Source organism: Gallinula chloropus (assembly GCF_964237585.1).
Source record: "Gallinula chloropus genome assembly, chromosome: 10".
Lineage (NCBI taxonomy): Eukaryota > Metazoa > Chordata > Aves > Gruiformes > Rallidae > Gallinula > Gallinula chloropus.
The window spans coordinates 17,096,093-17,115,893 of NC_140095.1; the positions used below are offsets into that span (position 1 = coordinate 17,096,093).

Consider the following 19,801-nt stretch of genomic DNA (forward strand, 5'->3'; position numbering starts at 1 on the left):
TGGGACTTTTTTGACTGATTTGGATTCAATTCCAGAAAAGCTTCTTTAAAACAAGAATCTTCACTAATGAGAATTTATATTTTGGCTTTCATCACAAGGGGATATTAATTTCCATTCTTGACTTTACTTCAGTGTTCTTAAACTCATCTGCTTTTTATCTTTCCATGCAATATTCACCAGCACAGATTATTTCCCAAGTCCTGTCTCTTTTTTTTTTTTCCTTCTGTATTCATTCATTTCTCAGGGCATGAGTGTAGCAGCTGAGTGAAATGATGAACAGTGGATTACTTGGGCTTCTTTCCACCACCCCGCCCTTCGGAGCAGAACAGTGGTCGGAGTCTTTCTTCTGACAGTCTTCTGACTCTTGGCAGCACTCAGCATGTGAGACTTGCAGCCACAGCTGCTTTGTTTCTGTGACCAGAGTGAAAGGATCTGGACTTGCCGTGATCCAAAGGAAAAGCCTGAGCTCAGAGGCTGAGGTTGAAGCTGCTTTGTCTTCAACTGCAAGTTAACTCAGTAACTTTAACGAAGCACCAGCTTGTGAAAACTCTTGGGGTACCTTTAACAAGGCCCTCTCAGGGTAGTTCTGGAAGTGCTTTTAATAAAGTGTGCCCTGGTTGCTGCCCCACCTTCGCAGAGGGGCAGAGGATGAGTAACCTGCTGTGTGATGGTGAAATGGCAGGAGTTGGGAGTGTCATGTCCTAGGCCTGGCCAACCTGTGACACCAGCCATGCAGCTGGTGGTGTTAGTGGATGCTACTTCAAGTGTACTGTTTGTCCCAGGTGCCTTCAAATGTCATCTCTTCCTCAGGTTTGCTGTGTTAGATTCTTCCCCCTGCTCTTCTTCCCCAGCACAAAGAGCTGTTGATCTTCAGCCAGTTTGGCCATATCTGGGGTAGGTTGGTAGCTCTTAGGAAGTATGTGAACTCCTTGTCATCTCGTCCTGTTTAGGAAAACAATAATGATCCTTCTGTGATAAAGGAAAGAGGTGGTGGTGGTGAAGACATTGGACTGACCCTCACCAGGCTTCCAGTTCTAGCTAATAAGAAGTATGGGGTGGGAACAGCTTGTGTGCAAGTAATCCTGGGGTAGATGGGCTGCAGGGAGAGGTAGGAGGGTCTCTGCCCCAGGAATGACAAGGTTTGAAGAGAGCACTGGGAGCTTTTGGGACAGAGTTGTTGTTGTTGTCCTCTACCCATGGCGCTGATGTATGTTCTGGCTGCTTTTTGAGGTGTGACTTACCTGGCAGCTACTGGTGTGGGAAGATCTGCTCGTGAGATATCCTGCTGCAGGGCTTGGGCAGGTGTTTGCTGTGCTTCTGCCCACATGCTCAGTGGAAAAGTCTATTAGTATCATTGTTCATACTGCATTGTTTAATTAGCGTTTGGATGTGCCGCCTCCTTTTAGTTTCTTCCTTGGCTTCATTCTGTCCACTTACTGGGTGAAACAGGCTTGGCAGGATCTCACCCTGTTATTCTTGGGGTCACTGACTTCCTTGTGGTTTTTCTCTATCCTTCTCACACACAATCTCTTGTGTTGCTGCAGCTATCCTCCACAACTGTGTTGTCCCTTCCATCATTGAATAATGTCATGTTTATAATTAAGTCAGGGAAAAAAATGTAACAAGACTATTTTGGCCAAGAGTTTCCATGGTGGATTTCCAGAGCAGATCTGGATTTGAAGTGTGCAGAGCTACGATGGCTGCAGCTCAGCTCTGACTCTGGACAGTTAGGCCCTTTGGGTACACGATACTGAAAATCTTGGCCTGTAGCAATATAGATACCCATCCCTTTGGGTGGTCTTACTGTGGCTCTACCAAGGTGGTCCCATGCCCAGTCATGCTGTTGGGGCACAGCGGTGTCTGCAGCTGTGCCATGCCTCACTGGAGGGGACAGAGGTGAGCAGTGCTGCAGGGAAGGTGCATCCCATGGCACATGGCACTGACTTGCTGAAAGAAGTGGCACAAAGCCCAAGATCAGTGGATTGAAGAGTGGCTTCAAGTGAGGCAGCCCAAAGTGCTTACTGGATAAGTGTTACTTTTGTCACTTGTTAATGATGTGGTTATTTTAAAGGGAGGAAGATTGGTGGAAGATTACAGTCATGGTAGTAAAATCACTTAGAAATGCAAGCTTTCTTTGCTCCATACCTTTCATGTTTGCCTGATGGTGAGAATTTCAGGAGGGCAGAGACTTGCTCTCTGTCCTAAAGCCTCTTCTCAGGCAGCTGAGCGACTTTAGGTGTTTCCCATAGCGAATTGCAGACCAGTGTGTTTGGCATCCCACATGTTCAGGAGGTGGCTTTCAAGGTAGAAGGGTTTGTGTAATCCTGTTGCTTAACCTCAGCTTGTGATCCCTTCCTCGGTGATCAGTGGTCACTTGGCTCTTGCATTGGTGGAGAGGCTTTGATTAAAATCGTCTGCACGATGCATTCTTGTTCTTTCCAAAAATAGCTCAAAGGGAGCTGAGATACTGCCTGTCGTTTAGAGTTTAGGGTGCAGCTTGTCCCATCTGAACAGCAAATTAATGCCAAACACTTGATAACAGACCAGACAGTTGTTGTGGTTCAACCCCAGCTCATAACTAATCACCACACAGCTGCTGGCTCATCCCTGCCCCAGCAAGGGGAGGGGGGAGAAAAAACCTTGTGGCTTGAGGTAAAGACAGTTCAATAGGATAACAAAGGAAGAAAATAATAATACTAATAGTAATAATAAAGTTTTATATCTAAACCAAATGGTACACAAGTGCAATTGCTCACCACTTGCAGAAAGGAAAATTAAAACTGATGCCCAGTCTGTTTCCAAGCAGTGATCCTGCCTCCAGCCTGCTTCCTGGGTTATATAGAGTGTGAGGATATACAGGACAGCACATCCCTTTGGCCACTCTGGGTCTGCTGTCCTGGCTGTACCAAATTAACACTCTCTCAGGTGGAACCAGGATGGCAGTGCTCACTCCCTTTAGGAGAACATCTAATAATACAACTATGATGTTGCTAACTAGCGGAACAGGACACTGTCCTTCCCCTTCCCTCCCTTCCTCACCAGTACCTGCCTGATATGCAGCACCTCACACATTTTTCTGGTTATTTAAACACTTGGACACTTCCATGCCCTGTAGGTAAACAGTGCTCTGAGTGCGTGGTGACACCCTGGAGTTTGCTGTGTTGAACTGAGCCGGGGCTTTCCCTAGCACACAGACAAGTCACCGTTACTGCAGCTGTTGGCATAGATAAGCAGTATGATCTTGGCATAATGAGTATTAAAAGTAATAGGAATGACTTGTTTTTATTCTGACCTGACAAATACATGCTTTGGGGGCTGTAATTCTGGCATTACCCAGCAGAGTTTTAAGGAGGGGACTGGTGCTTTCACTCCTCTGCAGGTTTGTTTGGGTTTTTTGTGAGGGGTTTTGTGGCTTCTGTTTTTCTTTTTTTTTTTTTTCTTTATAAACAAAGGCATTCCGCTCTGTGTGTGGGGGGAAATTGTACGAAGCAGTGACTTGCTGTAGTGTCCCATCGCAGTCCTCTTCCTCAGAGCATCAGTATACCCTGATCTTCCTCGGCCGGGGAGTGTGGGTGGTGGGGCCAACATCTGGCTGCTGGGGAGGGGGAGAGCCAGCCGGGAATGAGAATAGCTGCTGAAGGAGAGGTAACTCCTAAAGCTTTATCCGAACGGCTTTTTGAAAGCCGTCAGGCATCTGTGTGGGGTATTAGAGGGTGACAAAGAGTTGATTTAAATGCAGAGTTGCCTCTGGGCAGAGGGACTGTGGGTGTCCCTCAGGTGGGTGGGTGTGAATGGCTTTGGCAGCTTTACCTCTCGCTGTTCAGCTGCCTGTGCTCAGGTTACAGTTGTCACTGGGATGCACATGCTGGTGCTGCGGTGGTCAGCCTTTGAGATGAGCTTTGGGTTTGAAAAATGTGAGGGGAAGAAAAAATAAGGGAAAAGTCGTGTTTACAAGAACACGAGGTGGAAACAGACAAAGTATTTTTCACCTGCAAGCACAGCTGCATTTTAAGAGCAAAGGCAGCACCTCCGGTTCCTGTGCTCACCGGTGGGAATTTTTGTTCCAGAAAGCCCGTGGCTGGGGCAGGGCAGTGGCAGAGTGAGGGTCTGCACCCCCCTGCACAGTGTTTGGTCATGTTCCCTGCCATTGCTGTGTGGCTTTTGGTGGACAGAGGAGTGAAGTGAGGAGGTGCGGATCTGTGCTGTGACAGCTACGATGAGAGGAGCGCGTTGCTGCTGCTTATTGGTAAGAAAAATACCTGCAGTGCTTTCTAGAGCTCTTAAAATGTTGAACCCACCCAGGACACGTTGTTGGCTGGCTCTAGTGAACAGGCAGGATGCCCCACAGCTGGGCACGGGGACTCCTGGATCCTGTGAAAGCCGGTTGTACCCCGTCTTGGCTCAATTAGTCACACCGCCGGTAAGCTCCTGAATCCTCTTGGCAAAGGTCCTGCTGGTAGCACGCTGCCCAGGCAGAGAGCCTGCATACCTAGCAGACAGCACGGGATCTGCTCTCTGCTCTTTGATAGCTTGGCAGAAATGGCATTAAGCAGCGTTAGGGCTTTGTGTGTTGAAAGATTGTTGACATTCTCTTTATAGCTGTGCAGCCCTGGGAAGCAGAGTTGGGGTTTGGGTGTCTCTGCAGAGGCGATGCTTGCAAGCAGGTTTTGGAGGCAGGCTGAGTCCGTGTGTCTGTCTCCTGGAGGGGGGTGGGGGTGTGACTGCTGTCGTGCTCCTTTTTCCTGTTTTAATTTCGGGCAATGAGAGTTCTGCTCACGTAAACTACCAATTAGGATATAATCTTCCATGTGTCTGTTTTGTTTTCTGATTGTACCCACCTTTGGTTTCAAATACTTTATGGTGAAGCTTTTTCCTGAGCACATCTGAGAAGAGAAGTAGTAAATATCTGTTACATACCAACTTTGTGCGTGTGCAATTGTTAAACACTTAATTTGCTGTTCTTGTCACTTCTGGTCAGGAATATTTCATTGTCTCTTTCTTCTACTTTTTTCTGTACACTGCAACCTTTGAAATTAACAACTTGGTGTTAGGGGCTAGTAGTCACTCCAAATATTTACCTGCTCAAATGTGTGAAGTTTGAGTGCAGTCACTTATGAGAGGTCATGTTCCTTACTAAAAAAAACCCCAACACCCCCTTCCCCAAACCCTGGTTTATTGTTTTGTTCTTTCAGAAGAATGGGGAGAACCATTGTGTTCTTTGAAGGTGTAGGAGCCACTAAATATAATCAGGGCTTGCTTTTTAATGTAAATGTCTCTGGTGGCCAGATGTAATCTGCACACAGGGGGGAGGCAAATCTCTTTAAAAGCATCTGGAGCTTTAGTGATTTCTTGTGTTCTGGTTTTTCCCCAAAGATCCGAGCCAAGAAGAAACCTACTCCAGTGAAGTATGAAGTTGGGGATCTTGTTTGGGCCAAGTTCAACAGACGCCCATGGTGGCCATGCACAATTTGTCATGACCCAGTGCTGGACTGTCACTCAAAAATGAAAGGTACTGTATCTGCTCAGACTGTAAAATGGAGCCGTTGTGTATGGCAGGATGCTGCAGTTTTTAATTAATTTAAAACACCATTTCTGGCCCTTAGAAGGTATGAAGAAGTAGCCTCTACTGTGGAAGACATGCATCTGTAAAGTAGATCTAGATCAAGGAGGTGACAGGAGGAGGACAGGACTGAGACAGCTGGAAGTGGCACAGCTGTTGGACATGTAGGCTTTCCTTCCCAGAGTATAGGAAGGATGAGTGGCTGGGCTGAGCTTGGGCCAGTGCAGAAGAAAGAGCAGCCTCTCAAAAACGGGGTGCAGAGAAAAAGGAGGTGGATCAGGACAATGAGGACTGAGTTGTGCAGTGGGTGGGCAAAGCAGAGCTGGGAAGGCTGGAGTGTGTGAGGACACGGTCTGCCAGGCTGGGGGAACAGGAGGCTGGAGAGGCAGAGAAGCAGGGTGGGGGGTAGCACAGTGTGTAGCTGCTGAATACCTGAAGATGTGGGAATGTGTGAGAGGAAGTGAAATACTTTTATCTTGTTTGGCACAAGGAAGTAAGGGGCTGTTTATAGGGAAATGCTGGAAAAATGTGGAGATGGAGCTGCATCTGTGAAAGCTTAGAGCATGGTGTGTCAGAGAGGCTGAGCCAGCTGAGCGGGAGCGGAAGAGACTGGGAAATGAGAGCTGTGCATGCCTGAGCGTAGGGGAGAGACAGGAAGGAAGTGTCTTACAAGCAGAGAACTGTAGGTGAGTGATGGAGAGAAGAGAGGGAAAGGGATTGTTTGGAAATTGCAGCTCATTGGAAGGCTCTCACAGTGCTTTTAGGATCATTCTAGCTGCCGTAGGGAGGCTGCCACAAATGAAAAGGCTTGTTTCTTCCTGGTTTCCCTTTCTGATTCTTTTTGTTCCATGTCAACTGGAAGCCCCTTGAACTGATGCCACTGACACTGGTGAGGTTACCACTCACTGATGTACTTCTCTCCAGTTTTTGTGGCCCTTGCCAGCCTAAGAACCAAGTGCTGAGAGTGATGAGACTTCTTTTCAAGTGGCCATCAGCTCAGAGCCCTCTGTTATTTCTCCAGAGACATGAAGTAGCTTTCCCTACCTTGTGCTCGCATCATCCCCAAGTCTTGCTGCTGTAGCCATCTTATTGCCATTTGTCCACCTTCCCCTTTGGGAGACATTCATCCTGATTGAGAGAACACCGAGTGTGCTGTTTTAAATAATCCATTTTGAGCTCTCTTCATTCCTGTTGAAGATGTTGCTGGGAGGTATGCCAGATCTGTATCTCCCCCCCCAAAAAAAATTTGGACAGGATTTAATGTATAAAGCTGTCCAGTAATCTCCTTTCAGCCTGCATATGACAATTTCTAATGAAGGACTTCTGCAGGGAGGAAGCATCCTGTTAACAAATTCCAGCAAGGTCTGATCTCCAGCTACATGATAGATTCTCCCTCCCATCGTGTTTTATCTGTGTTCAAACCAATAGAACTCTGGGGACTGTGTAGTTTTCCAATTGTGGCTGTGTGTAATCTGCTCCTCTCCCCTCCTTGGTGCTGTGGTGCAGAGTGGGTGGGTCTGGACTCTGGTGTTTTTGGGCAGGGGCAGCTGCCGGGGCTCTGTGTGCACTGTAGGAAGCACAGTTCTCCTGCCTTGCCTCTCCTGTTGCCAAGGGAACAAGCCCATCAAAACAAGGCAGGTTGCTTCAAACTCATCACTTGTGCAAAATCCTCTTCTGCTCTTGGGTTTAAGGCGTGGTGTCACGTTTAAAGCAGTTTGCCTTTTCTCAGCAAGCTCTTGGAAGATTTTTATGGAGCTAGAAGATTGAGGGTCAGTGGTTTGAGTCCCAGTACTGTGAATGGGATAGATGAAGTCTGTCATCTTTACCCTTAGTTTGATGTTGTCCTGGTCATTGTTTGTCGTCCTCTCAGTGGTCTTGGTCAGAATTTCAATGCTGGTTGCTGGCCAGGCTGCTGCCCTGTGCTGGCACTCTTGGAAGGGGCAGCACAAACTAAACGGGCTCTGAAGTCTAGGCTATATGTTAGTCTAGGCTATATGTTCAGAGAGTGAAGGTGTTCCCAGGAACATGTGAAGCATGTGTTGCATTGAGATCCAGAGAGTTTATATCCCTTGTTCAAGCCTGGTTTGCTCTGTTCTCATGCCTGTGACCTGTCCTTTTTCTCCAGCACGCCCAGTACTGGTTTAGTTCTTAACTTTACTGTGTCTGTTTAGCATTCTTGCACAGAAAGCACCTTTGAACAAACTCTTTGTGCCTTTATGATGGAATTTCTCCTCTTGGTCTGTACCCTCCTGCCCAAAGTATGGAGATCCTCATTATGACTAACACTGTGCACCAGTCCTTGTACAGTGTGTGTGCATGTGTGTGTTTACTTCAATGCTGCTATTAATGTTTTATGTCCTAAATGAGAGTTTAGTAATGAAACATTGAATTGGATGGGTTATATTGTGGTTGGGGTGGCTCAACCTGTATGAGTAAATCCAATCCAGAAGGATGTCACTTCTGGGTGTTGCCTGTGCACTGTTGCCTTTTCCCAGTAGTCAAGTGAACCAGACTGTTTAATCATTAATCAGGGAGGAGCAAAAAAGCAATGCCCTGCCTAGAATGTTACGTGTCTTGAGGAAAAATTTTTAAAAATGGATGTGTTTGCAAATTTTTCTTCTTTTTCTCCAGCCAAAGTGTAGTCTTTGTTCTAGGGAGGTGGCCCATCTTGGACCTGTTAATCAGTTTGTAATAAAACCCCAAACAAACAACTGTTCGGAAATGGAGAGTAGCAACACAGACCGTAGCACAGATCAAAGGGGTCTGGCTAGAAATCCCCAGAACTGGCACTGGTAAGGGGATGTCATTAAGCAAAATGCAGTTGAAAAGGAACTGGTAAATTGTTACTGCTTTCTGGGATTCTTTCTTTCTGTCTGTCGTTACTCTGTTACATGCAAGCATTTAATTCTGTTCAATCTCTTAAAATAGTTTCCAATCGGAGGCCCTACCGAGAGTACTATGTGGATGCCTTAGGAGAGCCTTCTGAGAAAACCTGGGTTGCTGGGAAAGCTATTGTCCTCTTTCAAGGAAGACACCAGTTTGAAGAGCTGCCTGTTCTTCGGCGAAGAGGAAAGCAAAAAGAAAAAGGCTACAAACATAAGGTGAAGGATCTGTTTCCTCAAAGAGGTTTTTGATTCTCTGAATCTGCACGGTACAAAGTATTCCTTTATGCCTGGAATTGCACTCTGTCAGCTTGCTTCTGTGGCAGTGACTGCAGCAATCAGGCCAGGGAAGTGATCCTCTGCGTCATTATGACGAGTGTGGTTTATAAGCTGCCAGGAGTTTTTAGGCTCTCTCTGTGTCGGGGTGCAGCCTGCTCCCTTTACTGCCCCAGACAGCTCTGAGAGGCAGAGTCAGGGCTCTGAGAGGCAGTCAGGGCTCTGTCGCTGTGGGAGCAGCCCTCTCCTGATGTCTGTTACAGCCTGCTTCTAAACTTCTCTGCTCTCTGGCAGCCTCTTTTGGCTGCTCTGAAGCCAAAGTGGAGTTGCAGACTTCACTAGATCACTGACTGAGATAAAGCAGTGGGGGTTTTAACCCTGCTTCAGTAATTCTCTTTATAGAAACCTGTTAGGACTTACAGTTTGACCTGGAAAATGCTTTGTCATTGAGCCTGTGGGAATGATTTTTGTGGCTCATCACATCGCCTCCGTTTCCAAACATAACAGCACTGAGCAGTTGTAGCCAGTGTGCTGTAATGTGACACAGGGTCTGGTCTGTGTCTTTAGGAAGGTGACTGAAGAAATTAACTTTTGAGAATTGCTGAAGAAGTACAGAGGCTAATGCATTACTGTAAGAGAACAGATAGTCATACTAGGCAATGGTGTCTGGTTTTTCTTTTTCCAAGAGGTTTATTAGCAGTTATGTACTTAACCTACGTTAGTGCAGAACTGTCAGATGAAATGTGCTCTTCCAGATGTGAGTCCCTGGGTGTAATTCTTTCATTTGATTTTCCTTTTCCAAGGGCGGTTTCTTCTCTTAGGACTTCTTGTGTGCCCAACACCCTAATAAGTAGTTACATACTCCCAAGTAACTTTCCTGGTCTTAGAGCTTCTGCGTGGCTGGAATCTCACCCTACATGTAAATGGCAGTGTGGCTGCAGTAAGGAGAATCAAATATTTTTGACACTCATGAATATCCAGGTTTACATCCCTGGAAGCCAAGATCTGATGCAAAGCTAAGAGTATTTGGCTGGTTTGCTGTTGAGCTCTATACAACTTTTTTTCATTTACTGAGATGAGATTTTTGGTGTGTTGTGTTTTCCTTTATTTAAAAAAAACCCCAAAGTGTCAGAAATGTGAGTTGTTCCTCCTGCCTTGGAATTGGTTTTGATTTTAGGAGCAGTTGTGAAGCCTTTGATTTGCTGTTGCGCAGCCAAAAATTGCACAGGCAGATAAGAAACAAGTTTCTTGCTGGTTTTAAATGTTAGCAGAGGTTCCTGTCCAGTGTGCAGAGCACTTTGCTTTACACTTAGAGGTACAGAGCTAAAGCTGAGAGGCTGCTTGGTAATGGCTGTTTTGAACTGGACAGAGTCTGTTCTAGAACTGCATGTGGGTTTCATGTGTCTACCAGGGTGAGTTGAGGGAGAGGGAAGATTGAATCGTGCTCTGAGTTCAGGGGCTGCAGGAAGAATTGGGAACAAGCAAAGCAAACATGTCTGCTCAAATATTTAGAGGAAAATGACGCTTCATTTGCCTTGAGAGCCTGTTGGCTGTTGCTTTGCATTTCTGTGCCAGGGATCCATACTGTACGCATTCCCCTGTATAGGCTGTTGGGTTCAGGGTGTGCTGGGATGCCAGGACATCTGGTTCCTGGGAGACCTGTGCTTGCAAGGACCATTTAACTGTTTTGGGGTTGTACAGAGGTTTTGTTAGCCTCAGTGGGAGTGCAGGGTCCAGGAGCAGCATTTTCTGTGTCCACTAGGCATAGTGTCTGAGAATCCATGTGATTGTCTTTAAGAGGCAAAATGTGGGAAGTGTCGCTCTGTTCTGTGCCTTGTGCACCTTGATCTCACCTTTATCTTGTTGGTTACCCACTCAATTGATGTTTGTTTTTTTTGTCTCCTCCAATTTTAAGGTTCCTCAAAGATTTATGGCTAAATGGGAAGTCAGTGTTGGACAGGCAGAAGACATTCTTCTTGGGGGACCGGAGGATCAAAAGTGCAACCAGAACTCCAGCGAGCTGGACAGTGAGAAGGAAGTACAGTCAGAATACTATGCCAATGGCCCTGGAGCTGAAAGGGACAGGCAGCTGAACGGCTGTTTTAAATCCTTGGCGTTTGACTCCAGACACCCAGCCAGTGAAAAAGGAAAATTGCACATTAAGCCACATGTGAAAAAAAGCTCTGACAGCAGAAAAAGGACTAGAGTAAAAAAGAGTGGTGCAAGAGGGGAAGCATCTAGGGCAGAAATCAAAGAAAAAACACCAGAGAGCATAGTTAGAAACATGATTGTTGGGGACCTACCGGATAAACATGCATCTCATGAGCTTCGCCGGATTGCCAACAGCCTGACAGCATCCAGCAGCACCAGGGAAAACCATTTGCTTTCCTCTTTTGGAGAAAGACGTTTTGAAAAGACACCTTTGAAAACAGACTATGAGAATCGTAAAAGTGATGCTCTGAAGAACACTCTCCAAGGAGGGGATTTGTTCTCCAGCACATCTTTGGAGAGAGAGAAGAGCTCCCTGGGTATTTTGTGCAGTTCCAAGTTACAGATACACTATTCTGCATCTGATGCTGGTATGGAGAAAAAGCAAACTGAATCGGATTCATCCTCTTCCCTCTCAGATGGTGGGAACAGTGATGTAGATACCATGGACCAAAGTTCAGAGAGAGCCTCTAGTGTTGTTGAAGTTAGTGATTCTTCAGATAAAGTGGAGAAGGAATTTCCTATGACGTCGAGTGGAAACATTAAGTTTTCCATGTATCTTTCTCAGAAGAGCAACAGACGGGCCAGGAAGAAGTCGTACAGAGAGCGCAAAGCTCTGGGAGGTTCGGTAACCAGCAGACTTGATGCTGAATTTGCAGATGGGGAGCTTGAAGTAGGCTTCTCTGATGCTGAGATGTCATTGATGGCTCTTGAGTGCTCTTCAGACGTGAGAAATGACAATCTTTCCTTAGCAAACAAGCACACTACTCCCCAAAGTGTTTCCAAGGACAGTTCCTGGCCTGCTGTTGCAGATCAAGCAATCTTAAAACCGAAAAGGATGAAATTACCCCGAATCAGGAGTATAAAATGCAAACATAAAGAAAAGGTTGCTGGGTTGGAGCCTTCTCTTGCAGAAGAAGAGGGTGATGTGAATCGCTGCTCTTCTGATACCAAAGGTTTCTCTGGCCATCAGAGAGATTCTCTTCAGAGAAGTGGGAAAGTTGATGGTCAGAAACTGTTGAACAACATGCATGAGAAAGCCAGGGATTCTGCTGAGATAGAAACGGCTGTGGTGAAACACGTCTTGTCAGAGCTGAAGGAGCTCTCTTACCGGTCTATGAATGATGATGCTGGTGACTCTGGCACTCCAAAGGCCACAGTACCTTTGCTTTTCCCTTCTCCCTCTGGTCATGGTCGTTTGCCTATTGAGCCAAATTACAAATTCAGCACCTTGTTAATGATGTTGAAGGATATGCATGACAGTAAGACGAAAGAGCAGCAACTGATGACTGGTCAAAATATAGTCCCATTTCGAAATACCAGCGCAGCTGATGGTTCTGGAAGCAATTCCACGAGTGGTCTGAAGTCCTTGTCTATTGTAGGTCCCCCATATAAAATAGAAAAAAATGGAGATTGTGTCCAGGAAACAGTAAATCCAAACTCCACTATAAGCAACTCCTCCTTTTCACGCAGTCCTCCAACCAAGTTGACGGGGATTGGTACTAGTAAAAGGGAGCCCGCGAGCACTGCTGTTTCTGGGACAAACGGCACCAACTGCGTGCCCAAACGCAACTGTTCAAAATCTAAGCAGTCATCAAAGCTTGGAGATAAAACAGTTTCAAACAGAAAGGACTTAAAACCAGGAGGGCCAAGTAAGTTGTTAAGTCGGTTATCCAGAGATTCAGGAGAACGTGCATTCCGTGTTCACGGTTCGGTTACCAGTCCTCTAGGTAATGAAGCAGAAGAATCTGAGAGGAAAGAGTCTGTTGATTTAACAGAACATTCAACTGATGAAGACTCTACCTGTTTATCTGATGACAATTTAGATCGTATTGGAAGGAGACCTGAAGCTGGTAGAAATATTGAGAGCTGCACTTCTGCTGACAATGGGGAGAGTCCAGACTTGGATTCAGAGGCAAATAGTGAGAGCTCTCTTGGTGATGAGTCTAATGATACAAATCACGTAGCACCCAAAAAGCGGTGGCAGCGTTTTAACCAAAGCAGTGCTAGATCTAATAAGCACATCAGTAGATCTAGGGAACAAGGAAGCTTGGAGAGTGCCTTTGGCCTGAATTCTCGTGGCTTTTCACTGAAGGGAAATGAGTGCTTGGGACGTAGGCATTCCCCTCACTCAAAGGTGCTTGAGGGAGACCTGACAGATCAGGACTATGAGAATCATGTAGACTTAGTTGAGAAACGTTTGAATGTATGTGGTAAGCCAAACAACAGTGTGATGGACTCAGAAACAGAGCTTGGCAACTTTGCTCCCCAGTCTGAATTCTCTGCACAAGGTAAGGGAGCTGGACTTGCGCCAGAGTGTGTATTTGTGTACATTTTATACCTTTGCATTTAAAGCTTAAGTTGGGGCTGTTTGACAACCTGGAGATGTGTATGTCAGAGCTGAAGAAGGTGTGATACCTTGGCTTTGGGTTCTCTGTAAGCACGGAGAACAAAGAAGGCAGAACGCTTCTGGGGTTTTGCTCAGCTCTTTGATCAGAAAGCTTAAATATATTACAAACCATTAGTTTCTCCTCAGTGCAAGGGCAAATGAGCATCCCTCCAAGTTTGGGATATTTTTTTTAAAGCCTGTACCTTCAGAAAGTGTTGCTTAGGGGCTGAGTACTTGGTGTTAGCTGGATAGATCAACACTAGAAGATTATGGGAAACAGCCTCAAGGGCTGCTCTTATTTTTATTTTTTCTTCTTTTCCTAGTTCTCTCTGACATAGAGTTGGTCTTTGGTTTGTTCTGTACGATTTCATCGAGACAGTGTGGTGGTTGGTGGTTTTTTTGTGTTTTAGTGTGGAATTTTATTGGCTGCTAATAATGAAATGGGGAACCCCACAGATTTCCTAATTTACAGCCTCGGTGCCGTCGCCTGAGGGGTGAAGGGGAGAACAGGAAGGGGGGAAGCTGCCAGGGAGGCTGGGCTGGAGGTGGGTCTGGAGGATGGCAGGCAGATGTAAGACAGCATCACTGGAAGGGAAACTACGTGGGAAGGAGAACGATTGTGTGCTCCTCAGAAGCTGACAGCCCTGCCTCTCCCATGGAGGACAGGGGCATTTGGGTAAAGCAAAAAAGAAAGAGAGGGGCTGTGTGCAGGGAATATGTGCAGCAGATCCACATTTAACACTTGCTGTCCTCAGGTTTCTGTAGATAATCTGGGGAAGCAAATCTTAATGAAACAAAAGAATTAACTTTTTAGATAATTTTGCCAAACTGAATTGCTCTGATCTATTTGCAATACCGTGAATTAAGAGAACTTGATAGAATTTTGAACCTGTTTGTGTTTTGTCACTTACATGTTCCCTCAGTGCACTTTGGGGGTATGTATTTTGCTATTAGTGGGTGCTGGAGGTTGCCTGTGCCTCTGTTTCAGTGTGGAAATGGCAGCTCCTGGATAGTGGTGAGTAGGATCTGCCCAAGGCAAGTCACAGATGAGAGAAGACAAGCCCATAGGGTGTAATACATGGGGTAAAAGTTCTGGTTTGAAACTACAGCAGCTTAATCATTCACCAACTGCTCTGACTGTGGCTGCCTGGTTTTTTGAGGGCTTGAGTTTTCACAGGGCAGGTGAGAGGATGCATGTGTTCCTGGGGCTGTCACAGGAGTGTCTCAGCCTGCCAGAAGGAGCACGTTCCTCGTTTCACTAAGATGCAGCCAGGTTCTCCTGGCTTTGTGATGGTTTTGCAGTTGAAGCATCCCTGTATGTTGCTGTGTGAGATGAAGATGCAGGTCTACAGAGAGAGCTAAGAGAGAAAAGCTGCTAAGAGGTAGTAATGTTAAGAGGAGGGAAGTGGCAAAAGTAAGGATCCTGGTTAGAGGTGGCATCTGAGGAGAGGAGGGCAGAGCTGTCCTGGTGCTGCACGCAGGGATGCAGTGAGGGCCTGGGTTTACTTGTAAAAGTGACAGATCAGTACCCACAGTGTAATTTAATTTCCCTGCCCTAAATAGCATGGGAATGTGCCTTAGGGAGGTACTGGAGCCTCTGCATAAGGAGCTGAGTGGACTGCTGTGACATCCCTGGTGTGCTGGTGGGAGTGAGTAAACCTAATACTGTGAAAAGCCCATTTGTGGAAACCAGTCTTCCTTTCATGTCACACAAGGGTGCTTGTGTAGGAAATAGGGAGCGATGCTGGAAGTTAAACTAATTGCAACTTAGAGAAGGACTTTCCCCTGTTTGCTGGTGCTTTGGGATGTGGCTATTCCTCGTCCTCAGCAGAGCATCAGTGCAAGGGAATCACAACAGATAGCAGTCCCTGTGGCATTTCCTCCAAGCTCAAGCTCTGTAAAGTCTTCATCAGAGTTGAATGGCAACATTTTACTAAGAACCTTGTGGTGCTATTTAGAGCAAATAAGGCAGAAGTGAAGATTGGTGGAATTTGCTGGCACAAACCATCTTTGTAAATCATCATTTGGTTGGGTGCTCGTTCTGCCCGTCCTGGTCAGGCTGCGTTTGGGATTCTTGGATGAGATTTGCTTTGGGTGGGGGAAAAAAATGCAGTTCCACCAGTCCTTCTGGCACGAGGTGCCGTGCTCTGCTCCGTGGCTTTGGGGCTCTAAACAGTTGCCTAGGGAGCATCCTCTGCCTGTTACATGCTGAAATGTGTATTTTACCCAGACACCTGCACAGAGTGTTAATAGAGGCTGAAAATAGCTGCGTTTGAGCAAGTTGTTCCTTTCTTCTCTTTTGGCCAACTTTGACTTTCTCATGCTTGTTTAACCACAAAGCCACAATAAAGTGTAGCAATCATGTCCAACATCCCTGTTCTGAAGTGTTGTGCTGGAATGCTTTGTTATAAAATGTTTCCGTTTTCAAGAAGAAAAAAGCCACCTCCTACGCATGAAAAGAAGCAAAGAGAATATTTACTGTTTGTTCCCAAACTTCCAGGAGACTGCAAAGATTTTCATGACTAGGAGGAATCTTTTGGTGCTATTTAATTATTTTTGAAGACTGCCAAATGAGAAAAGCCAGAGGAGTTCTGGGAGGCATGAAGAAGGCATAAACTTGCATCATCTTGCTGAGCAGAAATGGAGAGCATCAGGGCTTTATATTTTTGGGGGGGAGCTTGCTGTGTGTTGGGGCACTGTGAGATAGTGTAGCACGTATGGGTAGGGTTGTATCAAGGAAATACCTGTTACTGGGTTTCCCTTGCGATGGTGCAGCGCTGTGCAAACAAAGACATCTGAGCCCTGAAGAACTTGCAGCCGCTGGCGAGGACTGTTCGCTCCCTGATCTCAGTGTGGCATCTATTGTCGGGAAGCAGAGGCAATAAATGGGCTTTGCAGTAGCAGATGGGCAATCTGAAGCTCTTGTATATACAGAAATAAACCAGGGAGGAGGGGAAGGGAAGGAGTGAGGCGTATGTGTTACTAGTGACTCTAGTACTTTATGGGGAAAACAATGTTTTCACACCCCCTGCATTAAAACCAAAGGAGTTTGGGTAACAGCAGGAGGAGTGTAATGAGTCCAAGTTGCTAAAAGACTTAGGTTTTGGTAAAGGCCTGCAAAGAGGTTATATGCAGTTTGTCCAGGGAGGTGTTGGGTGAAACTTCAGGAGCATTTAATGTTTTTTTAAAATTTCTTCCTTGAACTGCTTGAGATCCCTTAGGTCCTTACAAATCCCACTTGCCAGGATTGTGGAAAATAGGAAGCTCAAAAGTTGTAAGGCTGTATCAAAGACAAAGAGGTATCAGGGCTTGTCCCTCACAAAGCTTCTGGAAGAGAAGGCAGGAGCAAATATCAACAGATCACGAGGAGAATTTTGTCTTGTGATTGTCTCAGAAACACAGTCTTGAAGCTGCTTTCCTTTCTCTTAGTACATTCAGAGAGGAAGCGCCTTAGAAAGCCAAGTAAACGGCTGCTGGAATACGCAGAAGAGTATGATCACTTGTTTGCACCCAAGAAAAAGTCAAAGAAGGGGCAGGAGCAATCACAGAAGGTAGGTGAAGGCTAATGTGCTCTTTGTAGTTATTTCTCTGGGTATTTTCTGATGTGTTCTTGCTGGCTGAGTGTTCTTGCAGCATGCAGTGCTCTGCAAGATACCTGTTTTCACCAACATATTTTGCTATGCTAGGTGAATTCCGTGGCAAGGTCTGAATTTGAAGGACGTCTTCCTGCACAGTGCAGCCCTGACAGAGATACCCAGCGGGGGCCGAGTCCTTTGGTTTTAACTCCATCTTCAACCAAAGAGTCCCCTCCCGTCCTTGAAGCAGAGTGTTCCTTCTCTAGGGAGCTAGGATCCCACCCCACTGATCAACATCAAGAAGGACCTTCAGATTTTTCAGAGCTGGTGCTGTCTTCCTTGAATGTGTCTGAAGTTTCTGCTTCTCCAGATGCAGAGGAGCGATTCCTGAAGTCAGGTAAGTGGGAGGTTGTGTTGTTCTGCTCTCCTAAGTGCCTGTGTCACAAGTTTAGTGGAAATTATTGCTTAGGTCAGATTGAAAAGGTCAGTAGCTGTTATCTGTTTGGTTTTGCTTTACTTCCTTCAGTGACCTTTGCTGGTGCTGGCAGGAGAGAGAAGGTGGGGTGCAATGGGCACTGCAGTGAGCTGGCTGTTAGCTTTCTGCAGTGTGTGGTGTCTTCCTTAGGTCCTGGCCCAGACACTTCTTTATCTGAATGAGGCAGTCACAGTTCTTTCACCGAGTCCTTGCCTTCTGTGCTTGTGACTAGATCCTTTAGCTTGAAGGTCTCTTGCTGCTGTTAAGACCCTTTGGATTGAACACTGCTGTAGTGAGGTTGATAAACAAAGTCTAATCTGCATAGCTCATGAGATGACCTTTTGCTCTTCTAATGAGCTCAGGGACAGAAATCCCTCTGGAAAAACTCTGTCTCTTAGAGGTTCTAGGCATCTGTTGAGCTGTTGGAGACTTGTACAAGTGGCACACCAGGACCTTCACACTGTTGGGCACAGTATGCAAGGGGTGAGTGTGGTCTGATGGGTGGTTCCCCTTTTCACCAGGGTCAGTACTAGGGTCTACTTTGCAGTAGGTGCATTCTCTGGTAGCACCTAAGGACATGTCCAGGGTCACCCACACATACCCAGTGTCCTGGCTGTGCTAACTCGGAAGGAATGCAGTGACTGTTCTGAAGGGCCTATGGTCAAAACAACTAAACCAACAGGCAGAGAGGTATGGTCACTGGGAGGCCAGCGACCTGTTCTGTGCCACAGCAGGAGGATTGTGGGTATCAGATGGAAATGGAAAGTTGGAGAGGATTCAAGGAGTTAAAACTGAACCCGAGGTTGGAGATGGGGGAGAACAGAACTGGGTGCAGCAGTGAGAGTAAACATCTAGTCTGCAGAGGTTGCATATCTCTTCCCCCTCCTGAGAAAACTCACCTCTTGCTGAAGCACACAGAGCCCAGGCTGTGGGCAGAAACTCACCTTGTGACCATGCTGTGTTGTCCCTCCATTAGGTATCCCATGTGTCAGCAGTGCGCGCAGAGGTGTGTGCCGCAGAAGGATGCAGCCCAGGCTGATGAAACAAGCGGATCAGCTGGGTAGGTTGGGGACCTGGGTAGGATGGGTAGCAGGCTGTTTATCTGGAGTGCCTTGCACTCACAGCATCATCATTTCCTGGTCATTTTAAGTTTATAATGTTGCCAAAATCAGTGTGGATGAGCCCACGTCTAGCAACTTGGTGCCTCCCCAGTGCCAGCAAAAAAGTGTGTGCAAATGATGCAGGCTACAGCTGGCTTGTTTGGGGCAGCTTTGCCTGGGAAGTTTTAACTGGGAGCTTGTCCTTTAGCCTGTTTATGTGCAGCATGAATGCTGGTGGAAGTGGAAGCAGGGCTGTCTTTGTCAGTGGTGGGGCTGGCTTATGCCAAATCAAAATGAGTGGGGAATTATGATGGGGATTGTGCTGCCAGGATGAGTTACCTGCTGTAATTGACTTCCCAGTCTCTCTTCTGTGGGTGATTGGTTTTGTTTGTGTTTTGATATTTTGTATATGCCTGAAGGTCATGGGAGAGACTGAGGTCTGTTTCTGTGGAAGTTGTACAGAAACCAGTAATTGGCATCTGCCTGAGGAGCTTTTGATCCCAAAGATGGGGTGAAGCAGATTGTTTTGAACTGTTGGCTGGTACTTGCTTAAAGGTCTTTGCCTGAAGAGATGAGCCTGTGCCTCCTCTCCCCCTTTATCTAATGTGAAGGGTTTCATTGCAGGAAACTTAGAAAGCAAGCGTCAAAGGAAGCCCACTAAAAAGCTCTTGGAATCCAATGATTTGGACACTGCCTTTATGCCAAAGAAGGATGAGTGGACTCCCCCAAAGAAGGTACTTCCCTTCCAGCTTTTTTGAAAACCAGATAGAAAACGAGCCCAGACAGCAGACCTTGCTGAATGAGACAGAGTGCAATGGGCTGTGTTTTTTTTGTTGGCTGTGGCCCAGGAGCAAAGGTCCACCCTTCCCAAAGGTGCTGGTTGCTGTGTTGTTAAGAAGAAATCTGCTGAATACAGATGTGTTCCCCACCCCTCCCCACTTGTAATGGGGACTGGGTGGTTTTGGCTGTAAAATCTCTTCATTAATTTCTATGGAAAAGGACTCATCTGGATGCTGTCAGGGAAGGTGTGAGCAGAAATGTTTTGCACAGAGGCTTTCTATTGCTGTGATGTTGATGTGTAGCTTGATCTTGAACCTAAGGCTTTGTCCTTTTCCATCAGACTTTCTCTGAGCAGTGTTCCTTTGTTACCTTCCCAGGTGGGCTGGTGAATGGGATGTAAGTGCAGAGCTTGTAGCAGGATGGAGGCTTGAGTTGCATCACATGTAGCATGTGGTACTTCTTGCAGAGTTTTAAAGTAAATGTTGCTCTGATAAATACTCAAGATTCAGTGGCATGGTTTGGCAAAAAGCAACTTGTAAAGAATCATTTGAGGTGG

General features: G+C 46.3%; 1 protein-coding gene across 1 annotated transcript in view; it reads left to right on the top strand.

Annotated features, from left to right (window-relative positions):
- NSD1 (nuclear receptor binding SET domain protein 1) overlaps window positions 1-19,801 on the top strand; it is a gene marked incomplete at its 5' end in the record, with an annotated part of 60,943 nt that overhangs the window by 11,302 nt on the left and 29,840 nt on the right. Inside the window, 6 exons of the mRNA XM_084268594.1 lie at window positions 5,374-5,509; window positions 8,489-8,661; window positions 10,634-13,217; window positions 16,745-16,866; window positions 17,002-17,287; window positions 19,090-19,199. Of these exons, the coding sequence (XP_084124720.1) occupies window positions 5,374-5,509; window positions 8,489-8,661; window positions 10,634-13,217; window positions 16,745-16,866; window positions 17,002-17,287; window positions 19,090-19,199 (3,411 nt within the window). The remainder of the gene's footprint in view (window positions 1-5,373; window positions 5,510-8,488; window positions 8,662-10,633; window positions 13,218-16,744; window positions 16,867-17,001; window positions 17,288-19,089; window positions 19,200-19,801) is intronic.